Source organism: Carassius gibelio, chromosome B7, assembly GCF_023724105.1.
Source record: "Carassius gibelio isolate Cgi1373 ecotype wild population from Czech Republic chromosome B7, carGib1.2-hapl.c, whole genome shotgun sequence".
Classification (NCBI taxonomy): Eukaryota; Metazoa; Chordata; class Actinopteri; order Cypriniformes; family Cyprinidae; genus Carassius; species Carassius gibelio.
In genome coordinates this window covers 30,520,242-30,531,866 of record NC_068402.1, presented here as the reverse complement: position 1 = coordinate 30,531,866, position 11,625 = coordinate 30,520,242, and the positions used below count along the sequence as shown (strand labels likewise).

General features: G+C 40.5%; 1 protein-coding gene across 1 annotated transcript; it reads left to right on the top strand.

Moving 5' to 3' along the window:
- The first annotated feature begins 576 nt into the window (after nucleotides 1-576).
- Nucleotides 577-3,378, top strand: hp (haptoglobin). Its single transcript, XM_052560691.1, has 4 exons — nucleotides 577-701; nucleotides 909-997; nucleotides 1,293-1,576; nucleotides 2,416-3,378. The coding sequence occupies exons 1-4, from the start codon at nucleotides 694-696 to the stop codon at nucleotides 2,974-2,976; spliced, it is 942 nt and encodes a 313-aa protein (XP_052416651.1). The 5' UTR covers nucleotides 577-693; the 3' UTR covers nucleotides 2,977-3,378.
- Nucleotides 3,379-11,625: the final 8,247 nt, after the last annotated feature.

The window sequence follows — 11,625 nt, the reverse complement described above, 5'->3', positions numbered from 1 at the left end:
AGTGGAGAAAGAGTATAAATGTGTGGATATACTGTAAAATGCAACTTATACTAATACTGTCAGAAATCTATGTGAGTCTATGAAGAACAAAAAATATCAACTTAAAAAAAAATCTAAATCAATTTATCAAAATGTCCAAATTTAATTTTTTAAAGGAAGATTTCCATATTTTGCTTCTGGAATTTCATGTGTTTTATTATTTACAGTAGTCCAAAAAATAATATTTTTTTAACCTCAATCTCCTTAAAATCATTACAACTTATTGCAACATTGTACTGCACATTGCAAAAGACTGATTTTGGGGTTTCCAAATGTTGTACTTACTGGCACTATCATTTGATGAATCTGTATTACAACCAAGGTGTGCATCATTTTGCTAATATTTTTTCCCCTTTTTTTCTTGTTCTTCGTTTTTTTTCTTTCTGTGGGATTACAAAATCACACAAGTATTGTTTGTTGTTTAAATGCAAACTGAACAGGACCTACGTGCTGTCTTTGGAAAGTTTTGCTAGCTTAACCTCTTATCTACCTTTAACCTGGATAGTGTCAACATTCAAACACTGATAAATTTCCATGATTACCTAATCTGTGAGTTTAGATTAGTTTTTTTTTAGCTGTATCAACCTCATATAAATGTGAGAGCCTCAATGACCACAATACAATACAAGACAGCTTTTACAATACATTTTCATCATGAGGTGGTAAGTTTTATGAGATTAAAATTATATTTCAAATAATGATGTATTGTAAGAATAAAGTATTCCACAATTTACCATTCAAATTGCAATTTCACTGCAGTGCGTAATATATTATTAATTAACATCTGTTCAAACAAGTGTTCCTCTGAAATGAACAGATTATTTATCGGTGATTATCTCTTTTTTATTTTTTTTATTTTTTGTCTCTAGGTTATCTGTGACTGTGCTGCTCTTGGGCACCATTACATGCCTGCCAGATATGTCTCTTGCTTTGGATAGCGTCAGAGAACATGTTTCGGGTAACAGAGACATTAAAACTGCTTTCTATACAACAAATGAAACTTACTATATACAGGCCAAAATCCTATCAATTTAAAACAGCACTGTAACAAAAACTCTGGAAATCTTAACAAGAGTATAATAAAATTTAACCAAGCACCACAGACATCTATTTTATTATTATTATTATTTTTTTATATATAGTCGTGAAGCATTTAATGTATTACAAATATGTATTTTCTAGTTATGTTCAGCTGCAGAACAAAAATGACTTTCAACAGCTGCTTAATAGAGATCTTATTCTCATTTATACAGCTCACAGGATTTCAGCCCTACGTCCTAAACGAATGGTGGGGGGATTACTGACCGCATCCGTCCCCTGGCAGGCAATGGTGTACCTCAGTGAGAACATACTGGATGGAGGTTTTGCTGGAGGAGCCTTGATCGCTGAACAGTGGGTACTGACTGCTGGCCGCAATTTATTTGTAGGAAAGAATCAAAGCCAGACCAGAGGAAAAGAACCACTTATTCCAAAAGTCTATCTTGGAATCAGCAAACGTGTTCATGCAAACGCCTCTACAGAAGTAGCCGTGGAAAAGGTAAATATCCACGCAACCCACCAAATTCCAAACCAAGCTAATTTGCTAAATCATAATCACCATATATTTATGTATCTACATATAAAGACACAAAAGCATTAGCAGTCACTGTTCAGACTGCTAATGTACCTTATGGTTAAAGTGCTACAGTACAAAGAATAGCTTAGAAATCTTTGGAAGGATAGGTGGCGCTGTTTTCAAAGTTCTCAGGTGGCTTTGTGACGTACTGTCAATGCCTGTGCTGATCCTGTATGTCAAAGCGATTACACACACACACATTAGAGGGAAAAAATGTAACAGAGTACATTTCAATTACTGGCAGCTACTGTAATGAAAATTGTCTTAATATATGATATTGAGTTTGTAGGAGTAATAAGAGTAATGAGGTGAATTTAGTTTTTAGGACAAAGGATTCAAAAGTTATAACCAAAAGAATATTGTATATTTGAACTGGTGGTGGTGTTATACATTTGGTCCACAGACTTCAAAGTTGGACAGATTACTAATAAAGGTGATACCAAATAATGTGCCAAATTTTGGGCTAGAAAGTAATAAGCCCTTTTGTGTATGCAGATAGCATAGAGTACACTGACCCTAAAACTTATTTGGAAGCTATGTTTGCATGAATGTCATGTGTCATTTAGACACTTAGATAACAAAATATCATATTTGGTGGCATATGATGATATGAAATGAATGCGAGAGTGGCTTAATTTTCCAGACACTTTTGGGAGCAGTGTATCAGAAGATTTTGTTGGTACAGGTACATCAAGAAATGGATAAAAGGGAGGTAATTGTTGCATAATATGATTGATCATTAACATGGTTTTATCTTGCAGGTGTTTTTGCATCCAGACTTTCAGAACACATCCGAATGGGACAATGACCTTGCTCTGATCAAACTGAAGGAGCCAGTCAAATTTAATGAGTCTGTAATGCCCATCCCACTTCCTGAGATTGGAGATAACCAGGAAGAAAATGAAGAAGAGAAAGGCATCATCGCAGGGTGGGGCTGGGGGAGACATTTTACCCCTGCTCCGGTACTCAAGTTCCTGTCTCTGCCTGTACGGTCATGCAAGGGTAACTACCAAGCAAAGGTTATTGCAAGTACACCAAATGTGGGTGACAAACAGTTCTGCACAGGACCTAGTAAGTACCAGGAAAACGTTTGCTTTGGTGATGCAGGGGGTGCTCTTGCATTCTTGAACCCCAACAGCAAAACAGTGTATGCTGCGGGCATCCTCTCCTTTGACAAGGCTTGTTCTGTAGAAGAGCACGCTGTCTACACAAAGATTTCTGCCTACCTGCCCTGGATTCATAGTGTCATGAGAGGTGATTCACAAGAATTTCTGGCGACGCGTGCTTCACTCATAAGTCACATGTTTTCACAGCAGCAGTAGTGTGATCTTTATGCAGTAACAACTGCATGATAAATGTGGGTTTATTTCACTCGTTTGTACTTTGCACTATTTACTGTTGTCTGAATAAAACATTGTCGTCAAAACATTTAAATCAATATTGAAAGCAAAACTACAATGTCTATGATGGAATTCCTTTAAAGTGTCAATTCTGTAAGCAATGGAAATACATTGAAAATCAAGCTCGCTTCTTTCAGGAGGACTTAAATATGATTGACTGATTATTGTGTATAAAATTGAGCTTACACAGACATCAACAAGACAAATTTACTACTGAATGTATTGAATAATAATAATAATAAAGACATATTGAATGTCATACTGAATTATGTAATAAAAGTAAATAATTTTTTACAGCACATTCCATAAAAATGGTTTACTTAACTGTGTGCATTTTTTTTTTCATCTGAGCACATCACATACCATTTTAGCTTATTAAGAATGTATAACTCTGCAGCAGAATGTTACTTTCCACCTTGTGCTGTCAAATATACTTTACTTTTGTAAAGAACACTTAAAGAGTGGAGCTGCTAAGGTTATATAAGCACATATCTTGTGCCCATCATTCTGAAACCAAAGAAGCACGTAGAAAAGATTCAATGACTGATACACTTCCTGAAAATCCTGTCTGCTCCTGAATAGCTGCACATACTGCACATAAGCCACATTTTAGGTTAATCTTGAATTAAGTTCTTCTGTTTTTCACCAAGCATTTCAAATAATCTGAGTGAACAGATTATGTTTGTGTGCATGTCCTTAATGTATTAGGCTCAATCTTGAAAATATTTAAATCAAATACAGTTAAGTTTCAAGTTCCTCTTCAGGAACTCAAGCTGCGTCGAGCGCTTTGGGGAAAAGCCTCTAGCAAGATCAACTCTGAATATTGTGTGCAATCTGTTAGGGTTAGGAAGGGCATGACGTCACGGGCGGGGTGACGTAGCGACCAGGAAGCTATAAAGGCACCTGCCACGCATCTGACTTCAGCTTCACGTCTTTCAGCAAGCGCTCTGTGTGTGCATGTCTAAAGTCTGTTTTGTGAGTCTTATTTATTGTTGTCTGTCCAAATAAACAACATAATGCCTAAGAGCAAAGCAAAGACACGACATTTGAAGGGTGATTCCAGATCGCGCTATGGATTGTTTGTTCCTCCCTGCCCACACTACATCACGGGTGGGAAACAAACAGTCTATGCATGGTTTGCATGGGATCGAAGCACGCTGAGTTGGCTCTCGACCCGGCCGCTGTGTATGCTTCGATCCCGGAGGGCTCTCTTTGAGGAGGGAGCCTTCGGCAGCGTTCCTCGCGATACCAGACCTGCTTTTCGCCGAGGCGGAGTGGCGCCGGCATTTGTTGGGTACGCAGATCGATCTGATTGAGGGAATGGAGACAGGCACATCCCTATCTCCTACCTTACCCATCAGATCTGCCCGATTCCTGGGTTCGGAAGCCCGAGCTTCGGTTCTTCCCCCCCGAGCATCGGGCTTGACACTCCGCCTTTCTTAATCCGAGGAGATTGACACGGAGGGTGTCGGCGAGCTTTTAGTTGCACAAACATAAAGGTGCGTAAGCATATACAATAAACAGTGTTATGCCTAACATTATACGAGCAGTTATTTAATCTCCGAGGGGATTAATATTGTTTTGTGACTAAGCTATTCGCGCGCTGTCGAGCCAACGCGTGTATTACATAATTTTCAGTTTTCATCTGAATTTTTCCATACCCGACCGCTTGTCTGGTTGTTTAAACTCCATTTAATAAGGAGGAGTTAGTTCTATCACTTCAATGTGTACTTTGTCACAATCTAGACCATGTTTACTTGTCTGATTGTTTTGATTTAATTAAATTCTGAGAAATGTAATAACTGAGAAGTTAATATATCACTTCAGTGTGTATTGTATCACAATCCAGACCGTGTTTACTTGTCTGATTGTTTGATTGCTTTAAATTCTGAGGAATATAATGACTTTGAGAAATCAGCATATCACTTCAATGTGTACTTTATCTCAATCTAGACCTTGTTTACTTGTCTGATTGTTGAATTGCATTAAATTCTGAGGAATCTAATGACCGTTTTCTAACTTCGAGAAGTTCAATAAATCACTTCAATGTGAATTGTATCAAAATCCAGACGTGTTTACTTGTCTGATTGTTTGATTGCATTAAATTCTGAGTAATATAATGACAGTTATTGAACATGTGAAGTTAGATGTACTGGAGGGACTGCTGGGTGGGAGCAACCCCCTCCGTGTACAAAATGGGCCAGCGACTTCTCAGCCTACTCCGAATCCAATGGAGCCGTACTTCAGGTTGGGAGGTCCAGGGCCAAGAAGTCATGACACATTTCAGTCACGACTACAGAGGGCGGTCCCTACTGGGGTAGAGCGGTGTCCACCTCATTATACGGTGCCCGTCTCACCTCAGTGCCCTCGGGAGGTGGGTCTGCCAACCCTGCCAGAGTTTCAGGGTGCAGCCGCTTCCAGCGAGCACTGCTCTCAGTTATTACCGCCCTTGAGCGTAGCGGAGCTGAGATGCTCGCCGCCCCTTCAGGGGCCTCTTACACCAGAGGTCAGTCTCGAGAGACTGATTCCCTTAGTACATCAGTTAGCAGCATGGAAACTACTGCCAAATGTATCTCAATGGGTCCCGCACACGGTAGAAAGAGGCTATCGCATTCAGTTCAGCCGACATTCAATGGGGTTACACCAACAGTAGTCGGCCCCCAGCAGGCTCTGGTGATGGAACAAGAAGTGAATACCCTTATAAGGAAGGCGGCCATCGAGGTGGTCCCTCCTCTAGACAGGGAGTCCGGGTTTTACAGACGGTATTTCATAGTTCCAAAGAAGGATGGGGGGTTGCATCCGATCTTAGATTTACTTCATCTAAACCTCTCAGTAATGTAACTGAAGTTTAAAATGCACACTGTCAAACAGGTTGTAGCTCAAATCAGATCCGAGGACTGGTTTGTCACAATAAATCTCAAAGACACATACTTCCATATATCCATCCTTCCACAACACAGGAAGTCTCTGAGGTTCGCTTTCGGGGCAAAGCCTACCAATATTGAGTACTCCCCTTCAGCCTTGCACTCTCACCCCGCACTTTCACGAAATGTGTAGATGCGGCTCTGGTATCCCTCCATATGCAGGGCATCCGCATTCTGAATTTAAGCTCAATCAGAGCAAATGGCGGTTCGACATCGAGATGTCATTCTCGCACATATGGGGGAGCCGGGTCTGAGACTGAACGCCCAGAAGAGTGTACTTTCTCCAGTTCAGAGAACCACCTATCTAGGCATAGTGTGGGATTCGACCACGATGCAGGAACATTTGTCTCCTGTTCGGATCGAGTCAATCCTTACCTCAGTCAAGAGAGTCAGAGAAGGCCAGTCACTCACTACCAAGCAGATTCAGAGACTGTTAGGGCTTATGGCAGCTGCGTCCAACGGGATACCTTTTGGCCTCCTGCACATAAGACCCCTACAGTGGTGGCTCAAGAACAAGGGATTTTACCCGAGGGGGAATCCATTACGAACTATCAAGGTCATGCGGCGATGCCTTCGTGCCTTAGACATGTGAAAGAAACCTTGGTTCTTGAATCAGGGCCCGGTGCTGGGAGCTCTTGGTCGCGTGTAACGCTAGCGACAGACGCATCCCTCACCGGATGGGGTGCAGTCATGTCTGTGGAGCGGTCGCCATCTGACATGGCATACCAGTTGTCTAGAGATGCTAGCTGTGCATCAAGCTTTGAAATATTTCCTCCCAGACCTGAAAGGTCACCATGTGTTGGTGCGCACCGACAACACATTGGCGATCTCTTATATCAGTCATGAGAGAGATCTGCATTCGTGCCCCTTGTACAAGCTGGCACACCAGATCCTTCTGTGGTCCAAGGAAAAACTCCTCTCGTTTGGAGCAGTGTATATTCCTGGGAGATTGACTATGGGAGCAGACATACTGTTGAGACAGGGGCCGAGGCAGATATGGAGAGTTTTTGGACCTCTTTGCGACTCAAGAGATATCGCAATGTCCCCTCTGTTTCTCTTTAGTTCATCCAGCTCCTCTGGGACTGGACGCTATGGTACAGACCAGGCTGAGGCTTCATCTGTATACCTTTCCCCCTATCACTCTGCTCCCGGGAGCTCTGGCAAGAGTACGCCGGGACGGGGTCCGTCTTCGATTAGTAGCCCCGTTCTGGCCGGGCCCAGTATGGCTCGCAGATCTGATCTCTCTCCTCGACGGCTCTCCATGGGATATTCCGATCAGGACAGATCTACTCTCTCAGGCGCAGGGTAAAATAATACACCCTCTCCCGGAGTTGTGGAAGTTGTCGGTGTGGCCCCTGAGGGGGCACAGCTTCCGGCCTCTCAACCGAGGTTGTTGAGACCCGCCCCTCCAATCCAGAGCTCCCTCTACGAGGAAACTGTACGCCCTGATGTTGAAACTCTTCTCCTCATGGTGCAGAGACCACCAGCTTGACCCTGTTAACTACCCAGTTGGTACAGTTCTGGAGTTTCTCCAAGCTAGGCTCTCTGCGGGGTTATCTCACTCCACCTTAAAGGTGTACGTGGCGGCCATAGTTCATAGTGTCATTGTGTCATAGTTCCCCTGCCTCTAAGCAGACCCTTAGTTGTTGGATAGTCGAGGCTATCAATGAGTCCTATGAGTCCTCTGGTCTTCCCCTTTCTTTGGGAGCCAAGGCTCACTCTACTCAGGGTATGGCTGTCTCTAGGCCTTTCTAGCAGGTGTGTCCCTCTTGGACATCTGCAACGCTGTGGGATGGTCCACGCTCTACATTTACCAGATTTTACAATCTCGATATGCGAGCTGCTCCTGGCTCTTCTGTCCTCTTGCCTTAGCTGTGCTCTTCGGATACACATTAGGCAGGGGATTGGTAGTCTGGCAGCGTTGGACCATCGTTCCCCAAAGCGCTCGACGCAGCTCGAGTTCCTGAAGAGGAATTTCTCTAGGTTACGAATGTAACCCTAATTCCTCGAAGGAACGAGACGCTGCGTCGCAGAGCCATACTCCCGGCACCCCTGCCGGCGCTTGCTTCCCTACTCGAAGCTGAAGTCAGCTGCGTGGCAGGTGCCTTTATAACTTCCTGGTCGCTCGACGCGCTCGACGCAGCGTCTTATTCCTTTGAGGAATGATAAGAATTAATCATGATTAGTTTTGAAACACCTTCGGAATATTACAAACTTCTTGGAATTTATGTGAACACGTTTCTTAACTCGTTTCTTAAGAATGCTTTTGTTGAATCTGGCCCCAGGTAAATAAAAAGGCTCTTACTAAAACACCATACTGTCTATTAACTCTTACATAATCTCTTAGTTCTAGTGTAAGTGTATAATTTTACTGTGAATTATCTTCATATGAGGAGAAAAAGGTTTTGAGAATCTGTTGTCCTCTACATCACAAAAACCTATTTCAGACAGCTTCTGAGATGGTTAGTCCCAAACCTGTCACTTATGACTATACTGGTCTATGATGTGAAATGCAATAGGGAACAAATGTTTGTTTTACGAGTTAAAAACGACTGAGGACTGAGGTTCCTCTTTTTGTATACAAAAGTTAGGGGTCTCTAACAATGATCTGCTGCTTCAGGTTCAGTCTTGCGATGATAGTGTTTTTTTGTTTTTTTTACTGTGTTTATGGATATGATGTAAACATGCAAGAACTAATTATTTGAGACTGCAATTTCTCACCAGATCTGGGCCTTGAAAAAAAAATGATATTTAAATTTGAGAGAAAACAAAGAAATATTTTACTCACTGTATAATGAATTTAATTTATATATATATATATATATATATATATATATATATATATATATATATATATATATATATATATATTTTAAATCTAGATTAATCTCACTGTGGTCTTGAAATTAATCTAGATTAATCTAGACTAAAATGGCTAATTGGAATTCTGCCAAAGGCATTCAGAATATGTATGCTACCCAAATCAAATTGACAAACAGTAAGTCTTTGAGAAGGGGTTTATCAAGCTAGGTGGTGCATTAGAAAAGGGGCATATCTCCTATTTACAAAATGCATCATAAAGTGCTTGAAAAAGATTTAAACTAATTCAGTGTGCAGTGCAGCGATCGTTTATGTACCGAGTAGCGAACTGCAAACGTGTTCTGTGTGAAAGCACATCGAGTCCGTGCTGCACCACATACACACGGACTGCGTACACACTGCAGACGGAGTATGTGTGAAACAGGCGTGAGCAGGGCCGTAGCTGGTACAATCAAACCTGCATTTATTCAGACACCTTCAACATTTCTTACATTATTACAGTTCAATTCAATTCAAGTTTATTTTTATAGCGCTTTTTACAATACAAATCGTTACAAAGCAACTTTACAGAAAATTATGTTTCTACAATATTTAGTAGTAGCTAGTAGCTAGCAGGATTTAAAAAAAAAAAAAATAATAATAATAATACAAGACGTAGTCAGCTAGACGATGAACTATCAATATTAGTAATTAATAGTTATTATATGATGCAGTCACACATTTAGCAATAATTGTTAGTTCTGTTGATTCAAGGTTAGCATCATCTGGGGTCCTCTGAGGGTCAGCATCATCTCTTCTCAGGTGTTCTGGATCCAGACTGGAGCTTGTGTAAATCCTAGTTACCACGGGATGTAATTCCCATGGCAAAACATAGAAACAAAACAGAGACATCATTAGCATGCTGATCCAACAAAGTAAAATTGGTTTAACCCAAGCTAATGAATAAAAATGCACATTTGATCAGATGCAACTACACTCACAATTTAAAAGATACATTATATGTATGCTTGGCAAAAGAGATGTGTTTTTAATCTAGATTTAAACAGAGAGAGTGTGTCTGAACCCCGAACATTATCAGGAAGGCTATTCCAGAGTTTGGGAGCCAAATGTGAGAAAGCTCTACCTCCTTTAGTGGACTTTGCTATCCTTGGAACTACGAAAAGTCCAGCGTTTTGTGACCTTAGGGTGCGTGATGGGTTGTAGCGTGGTAGAAGGCTAGTTAGGTACACAGGAGCTAAACCATTTAGGGCCTTATAGGTAAGTAATGATCATTTGTAAATGATACGGAACTTAATAAGTAGCCAGTGCAGAGACTGTAAAATTGGGGTAATATGATCACATTTTCTTGACCTTGTAAGGACTCTAGCTGCTGCATTTTGGACTACCTGTAGCTTGTTTATTGACGAAGCAGGACAACCACCTAGAAGTGCATTACAATAAATGCATGAACTAGCTTTTTTGCATCAGAAACAGATAACATGTTTCTTAGCTTGGCAATGATTCTAAGATGGAAGAATGCAGTTTTTGTAACATTGGAAAAATGATTTTCAAAAGACAAATTGCTGTCTAATATAACACCCAGATTTCTGACTGTAGAGGAAGTAACAGTACATCCGTCTAGTGGCAGATTGTAATCTACAAGATTCTGTGTAGTGTTTTCTGGTCCAATAATTAATATCTCTGTCTTATCCGGATTTAATTGGAGAAAATTATTTGTCATCCAATCTTTTACATTTTTAACACACTATGTTAGCTTAGATAATTGGGAAGTTTCATCTGGTCTCGTTGAGATATATAGCTGAGTATCATCAGCATTACAGTGGAAGCTAATTCCGTATTTTCTAATAATATTACCAAGGGGCAACATGTATATTGAAAATAGAAGGGGACCTAGGACGGATCCTTGTGGCACTCCATATTTTACTGATGATAAATGAGATGACACCCCATTTAAGTAAACAAAATGGTAGCGATCGGACAGGTAGGATCTAAACCATCTTAGAGCCTGCCCTTGAATACCTGTATAGTTTTGTAATCGATGTATGAGTATGTCATGATCTGTGGTGTCGAACGCAGCACTAAGAGTACAGTTTTGCTATATATATATATATATATATATATATATATATATATATATATATATATATATATATATATTAGGGCTGTCAAATGATTACAATTTTTAATCAAATTAATCAGAATTTTCAGTGGATTAATCATGATTAATCACTATTTGCCACTACACCTGAATCCTAACCATTTTTTTTTCTGAAATGCATACCAAAAGATAAATAACAGGACACAGATACATAATTTTCATGTATTGTTTCATCATGTGGTTCTTTTTTTCTGAATTTCAAAAGTTTAACATTTACTTAGATCAAATTTACCTGAGCACTATATCAAACCATGCCATTTAACTACAGATAGTGTAAGAGTTTTAGGTGAACCAGTGGTTAAATACAGCCACATATCTATGAAATTATGGATAGAGAAACTCGAAAGAATGAACTCTGAAACAAAAACATGCGCCACAATCACATAAGCAGCACTCTGGGCACTCTTGTTTTTGGGAGGTGTTCATTTGCTCTGCCACAATACTTTAGGATCGATATTTTCACGTTCTGAAGGCTTCAAGTGCCAGTAAAACCAAGTAAAAATGCATATGCTTTCCCAAACAGCTGTAATTTTCGCTGCATTGCATGTAGGCGTTCTGCGCATGCGCAGTGTGAAACACAGGACGCTATAACACAAGCTGTGTCCAAATTCAGGGTCTACATCCTTCGGAGGACTCATTTGAAGGATGTTACGTCACAGCGCCGCGACG